At 41.2% G+C, this 25,446-nt stretch overlaps 1 protein-coding gene across 1 annotated transcript; it reads left to right on the top strand.

The window, feature by feature from the left end:
* Positions 1 to 2,255: 2,255 nt before the first annotated feature.
* Positions 2,256 to 24,510, top strand: LOC306973374 (coagulation factor VII-like; the record flags this gene model as incomplete). The annotated part of the gene is made up of 9 exons (XM_079570300.1): positions 2,256 to 2,331; positions 3,358 to 3,551; positions 9,407 to 9,431; positions 9,494 to 9,607; positions 13,709 to 13,849; positions 17,751 to 17,866; positions 19,665 to 19,785; positions 20,822 to 21,099; positions 24,066 to 24,510. 9 exons carry the CDS (start codon positions 2,256 to 2,258, stop codon positions 24,471 to 24,473), a joined length of 1,473 nt encoding a protein of 490 aa, XP_079426426.1. The 3' UTR covers positions 24,474 to 24,510.
* Positions 24,511 to 25,446: the final 936 nt, after the last annotated feature.

The following is a 25,446-nucleotide window of genomic DNA, read 5'->3' as shown; positions in this document are numbered from 1 at the left end:
AGCCAATCGTATCATCGCATCCGATGACGTATGAAGCACCCGCTGTAAACTTTCGAGCTAAACTATTTAGAACACGGTCTAAATCTTGATCAGAAAATGCCGTTGCGTCTGCTGCTGTCATGTTGGATCCGTAAATCAACTTCTTGTTTTTAATCTGTAAACAAACTACAAGCTTCCGTCTGTCTTGCTATCTCTCCTCGTTCTGTGATTGGTTTCAAATGTTTCAAGCGCACACAGGAGTCTGGCGTTTGCCAGGCTAGACTGCTTCCTTGAGCCTCCTCCTCCACCATAATCCAACACTACTACGAGAACCACTGCTAACCAAAACCTGTTCAAGTGTAAGTTGCCTGTATATTTCCTTACGTTTCGCCATTCTCTCTGGATCTTCTTCTCTCGTTGCTATAGTCTTTCCCTTGTCTTAGATTATGTTATCAAAACAAGTAGCTGCGGTTAATACTTCTGCCTGTGATCAGATCCAAAGAGCACTGCTGCCACCTGCTGACTCAATAAAATGTTTACAAGTAAGATCTTTACATGGAAGTTGCACAAGGCTTTACTGCACCCATAGTAAAAACACCCTCCTGTCCCTCACCTCCTCCACAGAGTCCAGGGGCAGCCCAGGATGGAGCTGGCCCTCCTGACCAGCTTGTTCAGTCTGTTCTTGTCTCTGTGATGCCCGGGGCCCAGCACACGGCAGCGTAGTGGAGAGCAGAGGCTACCACAGAGTCATAAAAAGTCCCAAAGGACCTCAGTCTCCTCAGAAGGTGGAGGCGACTTTGGACCTTCTTGTACAGGGCGTTGGTGTTGTGGGACCAGTCCAGTTTATTGTTGAGGTGAACACCCAGGTACTTGAAACTGTCCACCTCCTCAATGTCCTCCCCCTGGATGTTCAGCGGTGTGTGCGGTAGTGACTTCCTCCTGAAGTCGATCACCATCTCCTTTGTCTTACTGGTGTTCAAGCACAGGTGGCTGCTCTCACACCAGTCCACAAAGTCCATGATAACCAGCCTTTACTCCAGTTCGTTCCCCTCAGACATGCAGCCCACAATGGCGGAGTCATCAGAGAACTTCTGCAGATGACAGCTGTCCGTGTTGTATGTGAAGTCCGATGTGTAGATGGTTCGGAGAAACAGTGAGGACGGTTCCCCGAGGGGCCCCCCGGTGCTGCAGACGACCACCTCGGACTCAAAGCTGCGCAGTCGCATGTACTGTGGTCGGTCTGAGAGGTAGTCCATGCAGTGAGATGTTCATCCACTCCCGCGTCCTCCAGCTTCCAGCGGGGGAAGCTTAAAATGTGGAGCTATTTTATGATATAGACTCATGCCATGGCCTCCATAAGGAGAGAAAGCTTCAAAAGGTAATAGCAAAAGAAGTTGGATGTTCTCAAAGTGCTTTATCAAAGCACATTAATAGAAAGTTAAGTGGAAGGGAAAAGTGTGGAAGATCAAGGTGCACAAGCCGCAGGGATGAGCACAGTCTGGAGAGGACTGTCAGGAAAAGGCCATTCAAAAGTGTGGGGACCTTCACAAGGACTGGACTGAGGCTGGAGTCAGTGCATCAAGAGCCTCCTCACACAGGTGGATCCTGGACATGGACTTCAAATGTTAGATTCCTCTGCTTGAAGCATCCTGGTCTTCATAACACCTCAGCAGAGCCACAGGCTGAGAGCATCCATGCCACGCAACAGCATTAAGGCCAAGGTCATTCAAGTAAAGGAGGCCCAAACCAAGTACTAAGTACATATGCGTGATTATAGTTTTCAGAGGGCCCACACTTCTTTGCTTAAAATCATTTTTTTCATCACTTTTTTTGTTTTATTCATATATTAGTTTCACATTTGAAATTGAATTAAAGAAATAAAATAAAAATATTCACAATATTCTATTTTTCCAACTTTCACCTGTAATTAAAAGGGGAATAACCCTCCCCCCATTTTTGTTTGTTACTTTTGCTTTGATTATTTCTCAGTGACTTTGTTTCAATAAACTTATGTGAAGATCCAGGTTTAGATATTTGTATCAATGATGGGAGAATGTGAGCACTGAGCAAAGCCTTCTCCAACACATCTCAAATAGACTCAGAGGGCCTGTGATCCAGACTCAGGTACATCCAGGGACAGGACGATTTCTTCAGGGGTAATGAAAATACTGGACTTGTTGTTATTGATTTGAGAGTCATGTGACCGGACACTGGACTGTGATTGGCTGCAGGGATAGACTTTGTCCTCTTGTGGTCGATGAGCTCGGACTCGGATCATGGAGCTGCTCTTTCTGCTGTCACTGGTTTCACTGGGACTGTCCTCAGCCCAGTCCGCCTCGGGTCAGTCCTCAGGTCAGTTACTTTGTCATTGATCTATTAATTTACAGGTTTTACGGATGGACATCCACTAATCTGCTGCCCACCTACAGCTCTCATTACATTGTAATGTGATCAGGACTTTCTGTGTGACCACTTTTACCTGTGCCCTTAAATTTTGTTGTATTATTACAACGGCAATACAATAAACTAAACTATATTAATCAGATCTTATGGTGGAGATGTTTGTCCTGTAGTTCTGTAGTTTCTCCCATTTCCTCAGAATAACTGGAGCTCTGTCCCCTCCCTGACCAAGGCCCTTATCCCTGATGGCTTTGGTTTGGTGAGCCCAGCTCTAGGTAGAGTCCTAGTGGTTCTGAACTTTTTGTCTTTGTTCTTCAGGGCCTTCCTCAGATCTGTACCTCGACACAAACCTGTCTCAGAGTCTACAGACACCTTTGACTTCAGGGCTTAGTGTCTGTTCTGACTTCACTGTCAGCTGTGTGACTTTATAGAGACGCGTCTTTACCACCACATAAACTGAGCACATTTTCTCCAGTTCCTTTGTCATTATGGGGTATTGTGTGTAGATTGACTTATTCCATGTTGGAATGAGGCGATGTAACATGAGGGGAAACTTTTTGGATGCACTGTAACCTAACCCTTATGCGTCTGTAGTGTTTTTGGAGCTTGTCTCCACCCACAGACTTTTTTCCCCCAGCCATTTGCAGGATAAAATCCACAATGGAAACATAAAAGGACATTACTAAATGAGAAACTTAAAATACAGTACAATAAAAAGTCCAAACTGAAGGAAAGTGCCTTGTTTAAAGTGATCGGCTCGTGGAGAGAAACTGTTAGAGGCGATCAGTCCACAATTTGAGCGCTACCTTTTCCCTGAAGGAATCGTTTGGAACAAGGCCCATAGCGACCGGGATCGGTCTCGGTCGGTTTAGGATTAGTTTGTGTGTATTATGTTGTTAGGGTTAGGGGAAGTGTTTATGTGGTTATATTATGTATACAGTATGTGTAGTTATGTATTATATATGTTTATGCTTATAGTTTTTTTAGGTCCAGTCCGCGCTCACAGACTTCTGCGCTCGATCCGGTCTCAGGAACAGGCCCTCGTGAGGAGGCGCAGGTTTAACTCCGGCTGGTGGGAGGAGCTTCAGAAAGGAGACCTGAGGAGGGAGTGTGTGGAGGAGGTCTGCAGCTACGAGGAGGCGCGGGAGGTCTTTGAACACACTGAAACCACTGTGAGCACTTTAATACTACTACTACTACTACTACTACTACAGTACTATTGCAGGACGAGGAGGAGGGAGGTGTTCGAGCACGAGGGGACTACTGTGCGTACTTTAATACTACTACTACAGTACTTCTACAGTTCTACTGCAGTATGAGGAGGAGGAAGGCGTTCTGCAGTTGTACTATTACGTTCCTGAGCAAGTGGCTCTTTTGAACAGCTCTTTAAGGTGAACGGTTCTCGGCTCTAACATGTGAAAAGGTTTGATTTTCACTAGCCTGGCTTTACCAGACCCTCGTACTCATTGCGTTTCGTTCAAGGGTCTGGACCCTCACAATTGAGCTCTGTTATCAGGTGGGAGGGGTGAACTCCTTTGAAACCATTGGATATGATTTTCGCTAGGGTTTGGTCGTGACATATGTAATAAGCCCGAGTGAGTGAAACAGCTATCATAACTCTATCATAACTCTATCATAACTCTATCATAATCCTATCATAACTCTATCATAATCCTATCATAACTCTATCATAACTCTATCATAATCCTATCATAACTCTATCATAATCCTATCATAACTCTATCATAATCCTATCATAACTCTATCATAATCCTATCATAACTCTATCATAATCCTATCATAACTCTATCATAACTCTATCATAATCCTATCATAACTCTATCATGACTCTATCATAACTCTATCATAATCCTATCATAACTCTATCATAACTCTATTATAACTCTATCATAATCCTATCATAACTCTATCATAACTCTATCATAACTCTATCATAATCCTATCATAACTCTATCATAATCCTATCATAACTCTATCATAACTCTATCATAATCCTATCATAACTCTATCATAACTCTATTATAACTCTATTATAACTCTATCATAATCCTATCATAACTCTATCATAACTATCATAATCCTATCATAACTCTATCATAATACTATCATAACTCTATCATAACTCTATTATAACTCTATCATAATCCTATCATAACTCTATCATAACTCTATCATAATCCTATCATAACTCTATCATAATCCTATCATAACTCTATCATAACTCTATCATAACTCTATCATAATCCTATCATAACTCTACACAACTCTATCATAATCCTATCATAACTCTATCATAACTCTATCATAACTCTATCATAATCCTATCATAACTCTATCATAACTCTATTATAACTCTATCATAATCCTATCATAACTCTAACATAACTCTAACATAACTCTATCATAACTCTATCATAATCCTATCATAACTCTATCATAACTCTATCATAATCCTATCATAACTCTATCATAACTCTATCATAACTCTATCATAGCTCTATCATAACTCTATCATAACTCTATCATAACTCTATCATAATCCTATCATAACTCTACACAACTCTATCATAACTCTATCATAACTCTATCATAATCCTATCATAACTCTATCATAACTCTATCATAATCCTATCATAACTCTATCATAACTATATCATAATCCTATCATAACTCTATCATAACTCTATCATAACTCTATCATAATCCTATCATAACTCTATCATAACTCTATCATAACTCTATCATAACTCTATCATAATCCTATCATAACTCTATCATAACTCTATCATAATCCTATCATAACTCTATCATAACTCTATCATAACTCTATCATAATCCTATCATAACTCTATCATAATCCTATCATAACTCTATCATAACTCTATCATAATCCTATCATAACTCTATCATAACTCTATCATAACTCTATCATAACTCTATCATAACTCTATCATAATCCTATCATAACTCTATCATAACTCTATCATAATCCTATCATAACTCTATCATAACTCTATCATAATCCTATCATAACTCTATCATAACTCTATCATAATCCTATCATAACTCTATCATAACTCTATCATAATCCTATCATAACTCTATCATAACTCTATCATAATCCTATCATAACTCTATCATAACTCTATCATAATCCTATCATAACTCTATCATAACTCTATCATAATCCTATCATAACTCTATCATAATCCTATCATAACTCTATCATAATCCTATCATAACTCTATCATAATCCTATCATAACTCTATCATAACTCTATCATAATCCTATCATAACTCTATCATAACTCTATCATAATCCTATCATAACTCTATCATAACTCTATCATAACTCTATCATAATCCTATCATAACTCTATCATAATCCTATCATAACTCTATCATAACTCTATCATAACTCTATCATAATCCTATCACAACTCTATCATAACTCTATCATAACTCTATCATAATCCTATCATGACTCTATCACAACTCTATCATAATCCTATCATGACTCTATCATAATCCTATCATAACTCTATCATAATCCTATCATGACTCTATCATAACTCTATCATAACTCTATCATAATCCTATCATAACTCTATCATAACTCTATCATAATCCTATCATGACTCTATCACAACTCTATCATAATCCTATCATGACTCTATCATAATCCTATCATGACTCTATCATAACTCTATCATAACTCTATCACAACTCTATCATAATCCTATCATAACTCTATCATAACTCTATCATAACTCTATCATAACTCTATTAAGACTCTATCATAATCCTATCATAACTCTATCATAACTCTATCATAATCCTATCATGACTCTATCACAACTCTATCATAATCCTATCATGACTCTATCATAATCCTATCATGACTCTATCATAACTCTATCATAACTCTATCACAACTCTATCATAATCCTATCATAACTCTATCATAACTCTATCATAACTCTATCATAACTCTATCATAACTCTATCATAATCCTATCATAACTCTATCATAACTCTATCATAACTCTAACATAACTCTATCATAACTATATCATAATCCTATCATAACTCTATCATAACTCTGTCATAATCCTATCATAACTCTATCATAACTCTATCATAACTATATCATAATCCTATCATAACTCTATCATAACTCTGTCATAATCCTATCATAACTCTATCATAACTCTATCATAACTATATCATAATCCTATCATAACTCTATCATAACTCTGTCATAATCCTATCATAACTCTATCATAGCTCTATCATAACTCTATTATAACTCTATCATAATCCTATCATAACTCTATCATAATCCTATCATAACTCTATCATAATCCTATCATAACTCTATCATAACTCTATCATAGCTCTATCATAACTCTATCATAACTCTATCATAATCCTATCATAACTCTATCATAATCCTATCATAACTCTATCATAATCCTATCATAACTCTATCATAATCCTATCATAACTCTATCATAACTCTACACAACTCTATCATAACTCTATCATAACTCTATCATAATCCTATCATAACTCTATCATAACTCTATTATAACTCTACACAACTCTATCATAACTCTATCATAATCCTATCACAACTCTATCATAACTCTATCATAACTCTATCATAATCCTATCATAACTCTATCACAACTCTATCATAATCCTATCATGACTCTATCATAACTCTATCATAACTCTATCATAACTCTATCATGGCTCTATCATGACTCTATCATAACTCTATCATAATCCTATCATAACTCTATCACAACTCTATCATAACTCTATCATAATCCTATCATGACTCTATCATAACTCTATCATAACTCTATCATAATCCTATCACAACTCTATCACAACTCTATCATAATCCTATCATAACTCTATCATAACTCTATCATAACTCTATTAAGACTCTATCATAATCCTATCACAACTCTATCATAACTCTATCATAACTCTATCATAACTATATCATAATCCTATCATAACTCTATCATAACTCTATCATAACTCTATCATAACTCTATCATAACTCTATCATAATCCTATCATAACTCTATCATAACTCTATCATAATCCTATCATAACTCTATCATAACTCTATCATAATCCTATCATAACTCTATCATAACTCTATCATAATCCTATCATAACTCTATCATAACTCTATCATAACTCTATCATAACTCTATCATAACTCTATCATAATCCTATCATAACTCTATCATAACTCTATCATAACTCTATCATAATCCTATCATAACTCTATCATAACTATATCATAATCCTATCATAAATCTATCATAACTCTATCATAATCCTATCATAACTCTATCATAACTCTATCATAACTCTATCATAACTCTATCATAACTCTATCATAATCCTATCATAACTCTATCATAACTCTATCATAACTCTATCATAACTCTATCATAACTCTATCATAATCCTATCATAACTCTATCATAACTCTATCATAACTCTATCATAACTCTATCATAACTCTATCATAACTCTATCATAACTCTATCATAATCCTATCATAACTCTATCATAACTCTATCATAACTCTATCATAACTCTATCATAACTCTATCATGACTCTATCATAACTCTATCATAACTCTATCATGACTCTATCATAACTCTATCATGACTCTATCATAACTTTAGCTTCAATTTTAATTTCTGGATATTTGGAGCCGAGCCAGAACGGACTGAAGAGCTTTCATTACTTTTGCATCCACCGCCATTGCCAAACTACAACCAGCTAATGCGGCGCAAATGCTTGACGTCACCTACAAGCCCCGCCTCCCCCGCTCGCTGAATGGTACGTAGAAATTCAACCGATGTAACGTGGCCACTGAGATCAGACCCAGATGTACATGTAGGGAAATTTTCACAGGTTAGAAGCCGGATATTTTATCCCCAGAACTCCCCCGAACAAATACAAGAATCAGCTCAACAACAGAGCAGGCCACACGAGTGAAAGCTTTCTGCTCTAAAGTCAAAGCTAAATGCACTAAAAATGATTTGTCCGACAGTTACAACCTGTTTTTATTAGATTTGATTCAAAAAAACGTTTCCAAAGCCTAAATATCAGTCCGGATTGAACTCAATCTGAACAAGCTTCTGACTCAAGGCTACAGAATACAAGACCATGCCAGTGGAGACTAGCTGATAGACAATGGTCATCACCATAGTTTTCATGCACATAGCTCATTGGTAGGTGGTCACCCTCTCTGCACAGAGGAGTGCAAAGGATTAAAAGCAACTGTCAACTTTTGGGACTTCACTTCTCTCTCTCAGAAGTGACCAACTAGTTATACTTCTTTGTAACTCGGAACAACGGCAATGAAACCTCTTATCTTTGAGATGGCTTCATCTCAAGTGTATTCTTCGGCTATATCCAAATATCTGTCCTTTAGTGATGCAAAAGAGCTGGGTCATAACAAATCAGTCCCTGTGTCAGTTTAGATGATTTGAATCTAAAAGTGCCTTTTATCGACGGCATCGTTGATATTGTGAGTTCTCCAGCTGAAGTCGTAAACGTTTAACTGAGCTCATTTGCTTAATTTCAGCTTTATCCAAATCTAAATTATTCTCGATGGAGAGGCTTGGCCTGTGTAACAACTCATTTATTTGAAATCTAGGAACTGCAAAACCAATAGTGGCTTTTTTGTTGCCATGTTTTAATCAGATTTATGAAATGTTTTTGTCATGGTTTTTTTTTTCTGTTGCTTTTTCATTGCTCTTTAGTTTTTAAATTGTGTTATTGTTGCTTTTTCAGCACTTTTATCTTACTATCAGTTAGTAAGATAAAAGTTTAAAAAGAGCAGGTTTTTTTAATGGCTCTCAAATCCATCTCTAAGTACTAACCCGTCCAGCCCCGTCCAGTCGGTTAAAGCAGAAGTAATCCTGATGTAAATGCTTTATTTTGTCTTTTCTTTTGTTGCAGAATGAGTTCTGGAAAACATACCGAGGTAAGAGTCGTACTGAGTAGGCTCCGTACAGCGGTGTATTGTGGGTAACGTAGTGTCTGTAGTCCAGGATCGCTGTTCGTCCAGACCATGTTCAAACGGAGCAACGTGTGTCGACCTCGGCCAGGATTTCACCTGCCTCTGCCCCGAAGGTTTCTCCGGACTCCACTGTGACCTGGGTATGACCCCACCCCTGACACTAACCACGCCCTAACCCCCGGCTCACATTAACTACGGTCCGGGTTCGGTCTGGATTCGGTCCTGTCCAGTCCGGGTTTGCCCCAAACTACCACTCACAGTGAGTCCGGCTGACACTGTGGCTCCGCCGGCTCCGGCGCCAGACGCTGCTCCAGGCACAGAAACGGCACTCGGCAGAAGTGAGCGAGGGTTGCCCGCTTGGTGCGAGTTTACGATTAGCCCCGTATATACGTAGTTTTTGTAACAAAAGCCACATTTGCGAGTACAACGACTCTCCCCAGTGAAGTGGAGGCTTTAACACACTACTGCCCCCGTATCACTGGTAATGGAGAAATGTTTACATCTACGACGTTACGTGCGTGTACAGGTGGTAAACGAGACCAAATAAGTAGCGAGCAGACCTATTTTATTTTGAAATACACCGGATCTTCCTTCCTCACGAGACCTGACTTCCTGCTTGGCTCGTGTTTTTCTGTCTGCTTGATCCGCTGGGGCTCCGGCGTCCGGCAAAAATAGACTGACGCTGGAAGGCCGCCGGAGGCCTCGGTAGTGTGCAGCATTGTTTTTAATGACTTTCTAAGTTCGCGGATGCCGGATTTAATGTGAGCCGGGGGTAAGACCCCTAAAATTGCTGCTCTCTGTCAGGGCTCATTATTGAGGAAACAGCTACCCCTGGTGGCCATGTATATGCTTTGTGACATCTTTAATGGGTAAATATTCAGACTTAAAACATGCTCAGCATTAGGTCTAATTAATGATTCGCTGGGTTATAAAACAATAGCTGCTGAATGAACCATGGACTATTTTCATAAGCAACAAAACTGCATCATAGGCTGATTTTAATTTAATGACAATATAAAACTAGCACTTAACCCAACCCCAACACTAACCCCGTCCATAACACTAACTCCGCCTTACCCTCTAATCCCGCCTCTATCTAGTGCTGGTTACCTGGTTAATGTCAAGTTTGGTTTGGGGGAATAACACGTTCAGGAATGACAATTAATTAATCAAAATTCAATTACGATTTAGATTATTACACCAGACCAGGGGTGTCCAAACGACACTTTTAATTGGCCAAAATCAAAAAATAATAATAATAATTTTAAAAATGCATAAATATTGTTTTGCTTTTATTGAATATATATGAAATAAATGGGGGCGACTAGGGTTGGGCGATGTCCCCTTAATTGGCCGTTGACGATGTTTACAGTGAACCATCGTGATGGACGATGATATCGTCCATTTCTCATTATAAGTATTTTTTTTAAGACATTTACATAGCCTATATATGCTGCATATTATGTATGTTAGGAAAATGTGAGATTGCAGGATAAATGGATCTAAACTAAACATGATCTGAACACAGTCACGGAACACGACTCTTGCAAAAGAAATGTGTTAAAACTCGTGCGTAAAGTCGACTTATTCAGAGCGTGAACTCCAAGGCTCTTATCACACTAATACAAATGTAAATCGGAGCTTAATATTTGCATTTGCTCAATTTTAACGTAATGTTTAAGAAACAGTGGGTGAACGGGACAATATTTAGAAGTTTGCGTCGTAGCTTACGTTTTTGAAGCCGCTCCACGCGCCGCCCGGTCCGTGAGCTCGTAACCCTGTAACTCCTGCACCGCCTCTTTCTCTCCTCTCTCTTTCCTCTCTCGGTCCTTCATGAGAATAATCCGCGCGCTCATTTAGCTCCGATGTGAGCGCCATCTCGTCATTTTAAAACACTTTAAGTTTCCGTACGCAGCAAAGCAAAACAAAACCACGCGGTGTTAAACTCTGAGTTGCAGAGAGAGAGAGCCCCGCGAGTCAGAAATAGAGCAGCTGCTTCTTTACTTTAATAATTACGGCTGACACATCATGGCTTCTGACAGGCTACTGACACTAGCGCGCATATTAGTTACATCTGTGATTTAACTTACAGTGCAATCCCTGCACAGTTTGTAGGTTTACAAGGCCCACAGAAGACCAGTGCATGTTTCTGACAGGAGGGGGCGTGGCATCACGATGATGGCTCTACATCGTGATGTTGCTCATTCATCACGATGGACGATGATATCGTCCATCGACATTTTGTGTAGCCTACATATTATGTTATTTAAAAATCCAAAATGTAATTTTTGAGTAAAAACTAAACTATGATGAATTGTTGTATTGTTGTCAAAGCACATGAATTATTACGGTGAATCAACCAGAAATTATTATTTTCACAGCAGCATAATAGCCAAAAATAGTTATTATTTATTGCTTAAAATGTACCAGAATGCAGGAAAATGCATCTAAATTTAAAAAAATATGTCTCGGGGGAGGGCTCCCGGACCCCCCCCCCTAGGGGGTGCTCTCTCCTACCACAGTCCACTTGAAATCTGTGGGAAACACAGAGCATAGTTAACATTTCATTGAATTTGCATAATTTAATGCAATAGATGTGAAGTTATATATCTGACCTCTACTGAGTTGTTTGTATAGTTTTCTGTAAGTGGCCCTCAGTGACTCACTAGACGTTCACAAAAATAGCATAATCGACAAAAAACGTCCGTCCTGAACGCGGCTGATCAGCTGAAATACCAGCGCAGCATGACCGAACTGTTAAATGTATTAAGCAAAATCCACTTTTTCAAGCTTTACATCATGTTATTCTGTCATTCCCTCATTAAAAACATGGCTGAAGTGTTGCCTTGGCACATTCACATATTTCTGAGTAATCTGTAAAATCTCTGATGGCGGCCATTTTAGGGATAGGTTTGCCTGAGTCCTCCTAGGAACGCCCCCACCTCCTGGAGACGCCTCCGAGCTTTGGTCACCAGCCGAGTAACCAACCACTGCTCCTCAGCAGAACCCCCTCCCCACTGATGCCACAGACAGCGTGTGGAGGGGGCGTGTCGGAAAGGCTCAGAGGTTCTTAAAGAGACAGAGGCCTATTTCAAGACATTCACTACAGCCATTTTGAGAGAGCAATTTTTTTTTAAATTTTACTACATTTACAGACCAACAGAAGGTTTGGTCATCATTGTAGTGTGCTATAGACTGGTGCTATGTGATTGAAAAAAGCATAATACCCCCCCTCTTTAATAATATCGTACTCATATTTTTTATGCCTAACTCTTCAGATAACGTCACTGTTAAGAGCTCACCTTGTGCTGAAAGGAGAACAGCTGTTTAGAAGCCTCGATGACTTTTGTTTAGAAAAGTCTCAAACTCTGACCATTTCATGCTGCTGTGATGATCATTTGCCGCGCAAGGCCCAAACTGTGGAACGCACTTCCAGTACAGCTTCGAAACATCACAGAGCTGAGTGTTTTTAAATCACAGTTGAAGACACATCTTTTCAGAAAAGCTTTCGAAACATAGCCACCGACTCGACTGCTGTTTTTATGTGTTTTTGTATTTATTGTTGTCTATTGTGATTCTTGTTTTTATCCTGGAAAGCGCTCTGGGCACCTTCTGGTTGTTGTTGGGCGCTATACAAATAAAATTTGATTGATTGATTGTTTCTGTTCCCTTCGCATTTCACGAGCTAAAGGCTCAGGCTTTGGTCCAACATAAAAACATTAGCGCTGTGTGATGATGTCATCGGGTTGCGCAGCTCTGTTGGACTGGTGTGAGGGCTGGCCAGCAGGGGGCAGGTATCTTTCAATAGAGGATTAGTTTAGAAACGTGAGCATATTGAATTTTTTTTCAACTATTGTCCAAAGAAAATATTGTGCATAGTTGTTTTTTTAAATAATAAAAAAAGTGAATAAATAAAATAAAGATTTGTTTTAAAGCAAACAAATAATCGTGATTTCAATTATTACAAAAATATTCGTGATTATTATTTTTTCTATAACTGAGCAGCCCTAATGACCGGTATTGAAAAAAAATAAAAGCATTGAAAGCATAACCGAAAAAAAATCTATCTTCAGATCCTGTTTTCTCCTCACTGTTTCTTCCACATTTATTGACATTACAGTGGAGATGAACCCGTAAATGTGCAGATTTTTCACGCATTATTGTTCTATTTCCTGGTTTTAGACGAATATTAGAGTATCAAAAGAAATGAAACGGTCCTTAGCCCCGCCTCCTCATTTCAGACGACGGCGCGGCTCTGCGGCGCTGCCTGGTGGACAACGGCGGCTGTACACATTTCTGTGAGGAGACGGAGACGGGGCCTAAGTGCAGCTGCGCCGATGGATACTTCCTGGACCAAGACCACGCCTCCTGCAGCAGCGCAGGTGAGACACGCCCCCTACTGGTTACTTCCTGTCTCTGTCGAGTGCAGACGTGTTTTCAGACTGCTCCTGGCTTACGTGCTTTTTTCCTACCTCTGCCAGTGTCTTTGACTTGATCGATTATCTGGTCTCTCAGTGCAATTGATAAGGAAGTCATCTGCCCTGACAGGACTTTCACAGCTGGGTGAAAGTCCCAGCTGTGAAAGTAAGTGGAGGATCCCGTTGCGTAAAGTACACTGCGTTCCAAATTATTATGCAAATGACATTTTTCTAAGATTTTCTAAATTGTCAACTCAAATGAGAGTCAGCATAATTTTCAAGTCTTTAACTGGTAGAGGATCAATTAAATGTGGTGGAAAAAATGTCCTAGTGATAACGGTATTTTTTTCAAAAATAAATATAGTAAAAACCTCAAAATCCACTGTTCCAAATTATTATGCAACTCATCGTTTCAATACATTTTAAAGCTTGTAATTAACTGAAAATGGTCATTTGTTGAATTTGTAGCACTAGGAGGTCATATTTACTGAAATCAAAAGATATTTCAATCAAAAAAATATTAACAGGTCAAGTTATATTTGACCATAGGAGCCCTTGTGTGATAGCAGCTTCAAAATTCTTAAATCCATTAAACTTGTGAGTTTTTTGGCAGTTTCTGCTTGGATTTCTTTGCAGGATGTTAGAATCGCCTCCCAGAGCTGCTGTTTGGATGAAAACTGCCTCCCACCCTCATAGATGTTTTTTTTGTTGAGGCTCCAAATGTTCTCAATAGGGTTGAGGTCAGGGTAGGAGGGGGTCCACATCATGAGTTTCTCTCCTTTTATGTCCATAGTAGCCAGTGATGCAGAGGTTTTCTTTACAGCAGGACATGGTGCGTTGTCATGTATGAAGATGATTTTGTTCGGGAAAGCACGGCTCTTCTTTTTGTAGCATAGAAGACAGTGGTCAGTCAGAAACTTCACATATTTTTCAAAGGTCATTTTCACACCTTCAGGGAGCCTAAAAGGGCCTAATGGGGCCGACCAGCTCTCTCCTCATGATTCTGGCCCAAAATACTGTATAACTCCACTACCTCTTTACTGACGTCACAGCCTTGTTGGGACATTGTGGCCATTCACCAACTATCCACTACTCCATTGATTTGACCATCCAGGGTTACATGGCCTCATCAGTGAACAAGACTGTTTGAAAATGAGTCCTCATGTATTTCTGAGCCACTGCAGCCGTTTCTGCTTCAGCTTCAATGAACAGTTTAGGGGAGGCCGGATAGAAGGTTTATGCACAACTGCAGCCTCTGGAGGGTCCTACACCTTGATGTTCGGGAGACTCCAGAGGCACCAAACAGCTACAAATACCTGTATGCTGCTTTGTAGCATCTGTTCTCTTAATCTGATGTGTTTGTCTGGCAGAAACCGTCCATATTGTGCCTTTATCTGCACAAACCCGAGTGTGTCTGAATCATCCACAAATCTCTTATCAGTTCGATGATTACGCTTAATCTTTCATGAAATATCGAAGGTTTTCATACCTAGACCAAGGCATTCAACTATTTCACGCTTTTCATCAGCAGAGAGACCCTTTCTTTCCCTTTTTTCTTGAAAATGATGATCTGCATAATAAAGCCCTTTTTAACTGGGCTTAGCCTGAAAACGAATCATCCTAGGTCTCTGAGATTAATGTCAGTGATTCATAGAGCCCCGAGACACGATACCATCCACAAGTTTCATTATTTTTTTTATTTTTTTTTACATTTTTGACACAAAAATACAATTTGCATAATAATTTGGAACACAGTGTAAGTAGAGGATCCCGTTGGTCGAAGACATCACAGATATTTACTTATTTGGACTCTTGATAACAGGGTACCTGCTTATTGGATTAGGTGCTGCCCTGGTTTATTGATACGGCTTAAATGCTGGCGGTGGCGCTGCGGCTGCACTATGGTGCATTCTCCCTCAACCCAAAGTCCCCACATCATGCATTTCAGCTAAAACACTGACGTTAACTTACTTCCATTGGCTATAGAGTTGTGGGTGATGGTCACGCAGATCAGTCATGAGGTTCGAAGTATTGCTGCCTTTAGCAGACACTTTTTTTCCTGCACGTTCTGCAAACAGATAACTGTCGTCTATCAACTGTCCCTCGGCATTCTTAAAATACCCAAAATATGCCCTGACTTTAGACTTGGTCTTCTTTGAAGGCTAGATGTCCTGAGAGCTGTCGTCTCCTCCTTTGGACGTGATTCCAGCTTTGAGAAAGTTTTGTTTTTTAAGCTACGAAGTGTGCCTACACGTGAACTTCGGCAAATGAAACGGCAGCTGGTAAGGCTCACAGTGCCTACACCGCTGGCGCGGTGGTCCACCGAGATATATATTTTTTAAATTGAAAGGGTAATTGTTGTAGTCAACATTTTTATCGGGGTTTACCGCTTCAACAGTAACTGTGACATTCCTACTGAACACATCCCCTCCTTAACCATGTCCCAATCCTTCTGCATCTGGATTCAGGACCTTTGATCCACCCCCCCCGCCCCCACCCTCCAGTCCACAGGGGGTTGCCCCTCCCCTACACACGTAACCTTGTGTATGGTGTATTTACCTTGTCTTGAGGTTTTTATGTTTGTTCATTCCCTTAACTTTAACCTGATTGTGATTTTTGTATCTCTTTTGTATGGCGGATTGAGTTGCCTTGTGTAAGATTTTAGGCCTGAGCCCGATCCGAAATTCGCGCCGGGTCGGGCTGAGATGTCACGCATAACAGTCGGGTTTGGGTTGGGTCCGGCTTTAAGAATTGTTTTTTTTTTTAGACATCAGAAACTGTCACATTGGCTGCGGAGAACTTGCAGTGTTATACAGTGGTTGCAAGGAAACTTGTTTGAAGAGTTTAGCTACAGCTACAGGAATCTTTATTTTATTTATTCTTTTTGTATTGGTTTATTGATTGGGACAGTATATGTTAATGAACATACATAGGGCTCATGCATGTAAACATGCCATGCAGGATTGTAGCCTTGGGCTAATTTCCATCCGTCATCCCCCACTCTCAAATACACGCCCATTCATCCTAGCCTATTGTACATGTTTATAGTGGTAGAGGAAACCGTAGTACCCGGAGGAAACCTATGCAGTCATGGGGGGAAGATGCAAACTCCACAAAGAAAGACCCCATCCTGGTGGGAACCAAACCCGGGACCGCTGTGCTACTGAGCCGCCTTGGAGCGGCTGAATTGATGGAAGTTTGCTCTGCGCCCTTTTTGTGAAATACGCGTCTTCTTTTTTGGACTGAGCTGTTCAAGAGGAGCAGCAATGCAATATGAAACATGGGGCTTGATTACGACGACCGCTGATGCTCTTCATTCATCAGGAGGTAAATCTGCCGCGCACTGACACACATTGTAAACACAGCCTTTAAACATAACAAATGCAGCTGCTCTTATCAGCTGCTTGTATCCGCTTGGATGGACATGAAAGTGTAAAGAGAGACCCTATAGCACCCTAAAGAAGGGAATGCAGCAAGCGCTCGTTGAAGTCAGCGCTGCTTGTAGTACACGCCTCCGCCGGCCCACTTTTTTCCAGAAGCAACGCCCACAGGTTTACCGGAGAAAGCACAGGCGCAAAGCATGCATTTGCACTCGACCGAAAACCTGCTATGACTGCTAAAATCTGATGTTTAGTAGCTTGATTTGTGTAAAATGTCCAATGTTCATTTGCACCAACATGTCAACACTGCACCGTTTCTGTGCACGGCCTGAAAATGGCTTTGTTTTTGTGTAGTGGCTGATTTTATGTGGACTTCTCCAGCCTCATGTTAACAGATAGGCGAAAAGGGGCGAATTCATGGCGGCGCCCATGCGAACCTGTGGAATAAGCTGAATAATGTCTAACCTGTGACCTCTGACCTGTAGGGCCCTGGGCCTGTGGGACAGTCCCTGTTCTTCAGGGCGTGGCTCCTCCTCCGCTGGACACCAGGAGGCGCATTGTGGGCGGGTCTGAGTGTCCCAGAGGGGAGTGTCCCTGGACGGTGAGAGGACAACAGACTCTTTTCTCTCTAACATTCTTCTACATCTGTCCCTGTCTCCTATATATATAACTCTTCCTCACCCTCCGTGGGCGGTCTCTTTTTTTCTCCAAGCTCGGGTCCTCTGGGACCTGGGAGCTTGAGGGTTCTGCGCAGTATCTTTGCTGTTCCTAGGACTGCATTTCATTGGACCGAGATGTCTGATGTATTTCCTGAGATCTGCTGGAGCCACTCCTCCAGTTTGGGGGTCACGGCTTTCCTTTCCATTCCTGGATGGTGTATTTAACTGTACTTTGAGAGATGTTCAAAGCTTTGGAAATCTTTTTATAACCTAACCAAACATACTCAATAACTTTATCCCGGACCTGTCTTGGACTTCATGATGCTGATGCATGATGATAGTCTCTGAACAGACCTCTGAGACCATCACAGAGCAGCTGTATTTGAACTGACATTAGATTACACACAGGCTGTTTAGGCATTGGGTCAACATGTGGTCATTCAGAAATTAACAGGAAACTTCTGAAGGCAATTAGTTGCACTAAAAGGAAAGGGGAGCCTATACTTTTGCAGATCACACTTTTCAGTTTTTTATTGATAAAAAAAAAATCTAAATCATGTATAAATTTCACTTCCCGATTGTGTGTCACTTAGTGTGTGTCTTTCACATAACATTTCAATTAAATATATTTATGTTTATGGTCTATATGGCAAAATGTTGAAAAGTTAAAGGGGGGCCCATATTTTGCATAGCTGGAACTAGCCTCATGTAAAAGTTTAAAAAAGTGAAATAACTCCGGCCCAGGAACAGTTTCCGTTTGTGGGACCGAGATATATGTGGATTAAACACTGAGGAGCCGAGTGTCCGACAGCTTTTAAGGGACACCACTAGAGTTCGACCGATATAGGTTTTTCTCGGGCAGATGCTGATATGCACAGCCGATATTTTTGAACAATATTTTTGATTTTTCCATATGTCTGCCGGGTGCTGCTGTAATAGGGGCATAGGGTTGATATATTTAAAAAAATCCTGTTTAGTCGGTTCTAGAGATGCACCGATCCAGGTTTTCTGCTTCAGATACCAATACTGACATCTGTCTGTATTGATCTATTTGTAGTGATCTATCTTCTGATGTGATCATTACAAATAGATCTGTTTTTTCATAAATGTACAAGGGGTGATGGGGGGGTGCTGTGAAATCTTCAACTAGGCGTATTTAGCAGAGCTTTAATTTGTGCCCCACATATGTATTTATACGTAAAACCTTAATGCCAGCTCTGTCTCACAATGTTAGTTGTTAGGTTAGAATTGTGTAGAATTATAAGGACCATCTCTGGTGACATGTGCTGATTCAGCAACAACCCGAGGGCCACCAAAAATGGTTTGAGGGCTGCATTTGGCACCCGCGCCGCACTTTGGACACATCTGCTTTACTAGATTCAAACATACTTTCTGTCCCAGCCTCGATTAGTTGCCGCTAGCGTTAGCATACTGTTGCTCAAAGATCAAAATTACAATTGCGATCAAAATACAATTGGATTCTCCAGGTTCTGTGCTTCAAACTGACATGCAGCATGTCTCTATTCACTGAGGTTCAGTAAAACTTGTCTGTGTAGGCTCTCAGTCCTAAAGGAGCTGTCCATCTTCAATGAAGGTAATGTTAATGGTGCTGGCTAATAAGCAGTGATCAGTGGAGATTAGGACCGTTCAGACTGAAACTCAGGTGTGAGGTGACGTAGGACTTAAAACTTAAAAAGACTCGTACAGTATATAATACATGCAGTTTTTTGTTTGTGTCAGATCCTCCTGAAGAACAAAGGCCGTGTTTTCTGCGGAGCCGTGTTCCTGAATCCAGACTGGGTCCTGACCGCAGCCCACTGCTTAGAGGACGTGGAGCAACGCCACCTGCAGGCAGTGGCAGGTACTGCACTGATGGGTTATTTTACTGACAGAGGAAACACACAGAGGCTCAGTTCTTCAATCATGCATGTAAACAACTTGAGCACTCAACTGACCAGGGTTTAGGTAAGGATTAAACAATGAGGAGCTGTGCATTAGACGGTTATAATGCACGATGCGCACCAAGTATTATATTATATTATGCATTATAACCTTGTTTAATCTACTTACACCATGGTCCCACAAACGTAACATTTTATAACAAATGTTGTTTTCATTTACTAAACTCGCTAAGTATGCCAGACTACAGGGACTATTTTATGTGGGATTTTAGCCGGTCACTGTCTAAAGGCTCATCAGAGTGAGCCTCTCGCTGCTACGAGGATCTCCGTCAGGCTCAACGAAACATCAGCACACGCTGCATCGCCAGAATCACAACAGGACTAATCTTGCTCTTTTCCGTGGAAGTAAACACCGATATGTGGCTCCTGGGCAGAATCGAGTATTCACCCAGACCATGGTATAAGAGAGAGTTATTACCAACCCATTCAGGATAATGTGACCTGGACCTGGTTCTGTTGTGGTCATGTTGTAGTTCTAACTCGTTGTTTCAGGAGAACATGACCTAGACGTGGCTGAAGGCTCAGAACAGGAAGTCTTGGTGTCTGCTTTGTGGTTTTGACCTTGTTCTGTAGGTTCTGACCAGTTGTAACTCGTTGTTTCAGGAGAACATGACCTAGACGTGGCTGAAGGCTCAGAACAGGAAGTCTTGGTGTCTGCTTTGTGGTTTTGACCTTGTTCTGTAGGTTCTGACCAGTTGTAACTCGTTGTTTCAGGAGAACATGACCTAGACGTGGCTGAAGGCTCAGAACAGGAAGTCTTGGTGTCTGCTTTGTGGTTTTGACCTTGTTCTGTAGGTTCTGACCAGTTGTAACTCGTTGTTTCAGGGGAACATGACCTAGACGTGGCTGAAGGCTCGGAACAGGAAGTCTCGGTGTCTGCTTTGTGGTTTTGACCTTGTTCTGTAGGTTCTGACCAGTTGTAACTCGTTGTTTCAGGGGAACATGACCTAGACGTGGCTGAAGGCTCGGAACAGGAAGTCTCGGTGTCTGCTCTTCACGTGCATGAGCATTACGACCCGCGCACGGCCGATAATGACATCGCTCTGCTGCGGCTGACCACGCCCCTCGCCGTGACATCACACGCCGTGCCCGTCTGCCTGTCCACGAGCGCGCACACACACACACAACTACTGAGTGTCAGCGCACACCTGGTCAGCGGCTGGGGACGAGTGCATGAGAGCGGGCCTACGTCCAGAATCATGAAGAGACTAGAGGTACTTTACCTCTACTTTACTAGTACTACTTCTTCTGCAATTCTGCAAATACTACGACTGCAGAAATAATTTACTACCACCACAGAAACTACTACTGATACTGCTACTGCAAATACTGACACTACTTCAGCAATACAACCACTACAGCTGCAAATACTTCAAGGTTCATTTTGGTCAGACACTACACAAATGTAAAGAATTATTATGAAAATTGTACTTCAGTGCCATGAAGGTAAACAAAATGGAGCAGGAGAACAAAAGTAGGGACATGACCAAACCCCTCGACCAATAAAATGAAAGATAATGTTAGACTGTACGCACGCTCACACAAGCTCCTCGGCTGGCCCGGTGCTTCGATAGTGCTCACACGTGGATCCCAGCAGACCCTGGACCGCCATCGCCGAGCAGAGCCTTGGTGCCATGGAATGGTGCTATGAAGCCCTCAACCATCCGCGACACTACAGAAGAACTCGTATTAGCGGCTACGAAGACAAATTAACGGCAAATATCTGCAATATCTACCTAGGAGACGTAAACACACACTGGGCGCTCACAGCCCAGCGGAACCAAGACGGAAGTACGGAGAACAACAGAGAACCAGACGCTGATGTTCCAATGCTATATAATAATAATGAATATTAATTAATAAAAGCTACTAGCCTATATTTAACAATAACATTGGTAGTGCCACACATACAAAGCACATACATTTCATGCTGTTGAACTGCATGTGTGTGGGTGTTCATGTGCACGTGTGTGTGTTTGGCGCGAGCGTGCGCGCTGCTGGGGGAGTGAGTGGAGGGTGAAGTTGATGCTACTAACGTGACATTATGCCCCAAACTCTTGAACAACAACCTGGTCACACACACTAGCAGTAAACCCTGGAGGAGAAAGAGTCCACCAAGATGTTGAGAGCACCGCTCTGTCCTGTAAGGCCCTGACCATTGACAGATAGGCCTGGACTCTGCACCTGACTCGCTGAGCGGAGCTAATGACGTCTTGTCTAAACAGCTCTGGATCTGCCTTGTAACATATATCTGTATCTATAGCAGAACTTATGTTTTTTTTTTGTTTAATGAATGCCCGTGTGTGTTTTTGGGCTGAATATAAGCATGCACAGCCCAATTCAATGCGTAATGATCCAGCCTATAGCCGAGGCAGATATTTATATATACTGTAAGACGCATAGGCCTATGTTACGTGTTCCTCTGTATAGGTTTAGACTACATTAAAGGAATAGGCCACTGTTTTTCCATACTGAGATATGTTCTTACCTTAGCTTTGACGAGTTCTTTAGGACCTGTCTGGTCTTCACCCGTGCCTTCAGTCACGTAAACACAGCGCAGACGGCGTTAGCATTTAGCCTCTCCCTCTCTCCTCTATAGCTCCAAAACAGGTCAAGATAGAAGCTACCAAGCTCTTCCACGTTTTCCCTATTTAAATATGGTTACGTGAAGTGTTCCACTACAAAGTATAATTACACAAAATTAAACAATGTGGATTTTCTAAGCGGATAAAAGGGAGAACTATAATGTAAGGCGTAATAATACCAGGAGTAGTTTGGCATCCGCACAGTAAAGTAAAGATTACTGCGCGGATTTCGAAGTACTCCTGGTATTATTACGCCTTACAATATAGTTCCCCTTTTTATTCCCTTAGAAAATCCACATTGTTTAATTTTGTGCAATTATACTTTGAAGTGGAACACTTCACGTAACCATATTTAAATAGGGAAAACGTGGAAGAGAGAGGGAGAGGCTAAATGCTAACGCCGTCTGCGCTGTGTTTACGTGATTGAAGGCAGGGGGGAAGATCAGACAGGTCCTAAAGAACTCGTCAAAGCTCAGGTAAGAACATATCTCAGTATGTAAAAACGGTGGCCTATTCCTTTAAGCGAGGAGCAGCGAGGGAGACAGGAGATGAGAAACTTCAAATGGCCTGTGCCATCCCTGGAGCTTGTCAGCTTTCAGGCATTCATAAAAAAATAATAATAATAACATGTTGGGGGGAAAATCCCCCCCAGCAAATCGGACCCTGGCTCTTTGGATGTGAGATTGAGAATTAACAGCAACAGTATGGAAAATGCAAATATCACACTTGAAATGAAGTATGATGGACGTTATAATGAGGGAAGAGCAGACCATGGACCATGGCCATGGAACCGCTGAGCAGCCAAAGAGGCACACAAAACAACGGTTGTATTTCCTACATCATTCATCTGATATGGATGTAATACCCTCAAATTAAAGCTGAAAGTCTGCAATTTAAGCAAATCTTGGTTGTTTCATTTGTGGCGGTTTATAAAGCCAAAAACATTGTAAATAACAAATTTAGCCGAGGTCCCAATATTTACAGACCTGACTGTATTCCAGTTTTGAAGGAGGCTCAGATTTAGCTCCATTGTTCATGTAATTTCCTCTATCAAATCTATATCTACAAATAATTCACTTCTGTATATGTCAAATATAATATTTGTTTTGTCCTTATTTTTTTGGTACTTTTTGTGGTGTATCAATATTTATTAAACTTGGGACAGTGATACAATGAATGCTAAACACTGAACCCTGGGAATGAATGGAGAAAACAATGCTGATGCAGCTAAACAACACAATGTTTCAAAGAAATGACCTGATCCTGACTAAGATACGAGACTTAAAACTTAATAATAAACCAATCACAAACATGAGTGTGTCTCACATTCTGCCGTTGGATCAATTAACATATTCAAACTGGTTTAGCATTGGTGGCCTAGGTTTTAGTCTCACCGGCCAGGTAAGATGGCCAACACGTTTACCACGACAATGAGGGCCACGTTCGATCTATTGTTAAAGCTCTTTGTCCACGTGACTTTGGTTTGCAGTAGTTGTAATAATAATAGTTGTTGCAGTAACTCCTCCTTACCTCTAGGTGCCTCTGTAGTAATCCTAACCTCCAGGTGCTGCTGTAGTAACTCCTGTGTCCTCCAGGTGCCGCTGGTGCGCTCTCAGGCCTGCGAGGACCAGACCGGGCTGGTCCTGACCCAGAACATGCTTTGTGCTGGGTTCCTGGAAGGGCATCAGGACTCGTGTAAAGGCGACTCGGGTGGGCCGCTCGTGACCCGCTTCAGAAACACTTGGTTCCTCACGGGCCTCGTGTCCTGGGGGCGTGGCTGCGCCCGGCCGGGTCAGTACGGGATCTACACCCGGGTCTCACGCTACCTGGACTGGATTAGGGACCGGACCGGGAACATGACCCAAGGTCCAGAACCGACAGCCAACACAAATCAGACCCTGACTTCAGGACCGGGCCACTTCCAGAATGACTCTGCAGCAGAACCAGGTCCAGTCCCGGTGCAGGCCCAGCACCAGAACCAGACAGGGCCTGGACCTCAGTGATGTTTGTGTTTCTGTTTTGGATGAAATAAAGGTTAAAGAAGAGGCACCTGTTTGTGTGTTTGGTCACACTTCGGTTTAACTTTATTTAGAAGAGGTTTTATTCACTCACATAACGCTAGCATCGTATTAGTTACCTGTTTTTAGCAAGAGCGTCTTATTAGCCAACTGTTTTTAGCATTAGCATCTTATTAGCCAACTGTTTTAGCATTAGCGTCTTATTAGCAAACTGTTTTTAGCATTAGCATCTAATTAGCTAACTGTTTTCGCATTAGTATCTTATTAGCTAACACTTTATTTTACTCAGCCTTGATACATTGTACCCAACTAGATTTAGTACAATGTAATGTGCTATGTAACAATGTGACAATAACTTGTACCTATGTAGCACATACTCAATGGAATAATGTGTATTAGTACTTTGGAGGTAGCTACATAATGTAATAAGACTAGGGGTGGGACTTTAACACGTTAATTCACGATTAATTAATAACAAAGATTTTAACGCGTACATTTTTTAACACAATTAATCGTATTTTCCCCTATTTTCCCCTCAAGCCGGAACTCCCAAGTTGGAACCTTTCTATTTGCGTGTTTCTGGTACGTCCGTATCAGACGCACATCCGTACACAACAGCAATGGATGGAGACGCTTCTGTTGTATTAAAAACGTCCTGATGGGACGATAGACAGCTGTACTGCTGTGTGTAAGTTGTGCAAAAAAAGAGTTTGCCTTCCATCGTAGTTACTAAAATACCATCTCAATGCAAAACATGTTGGACAAACACATAGACGTCCTGGATGCCTATGTTAGCGTTCAGCAAACAGCTGAACCATGGAACCACTCCAGCCAGCCCACTCTGGCCAATATGATGGGCTTCTGAGCCAACATAACTCTAGTCCTTGTCAGTATATGAAATGGCACTTTGATTTCTATTTACTGCAATTGTTAAACACTTAAAGTTGCTGTTTTATGG

This window comes from Gobius niger, assembly GCF_951799975.1.
Source record: "Gobius niger genome assembly, chromosome: 14".
NCBI classification, from domain to species: Eukaryota; Metazoa; Chordata; class Actinopteri; order Gobiiformes; family Gobiidae; genus Gobius; species Gobius niger.
Note: the sequence above shows the minus strand (reverse complement) of the source record. Positions and strands in the feature narration are given on the sequence as shown.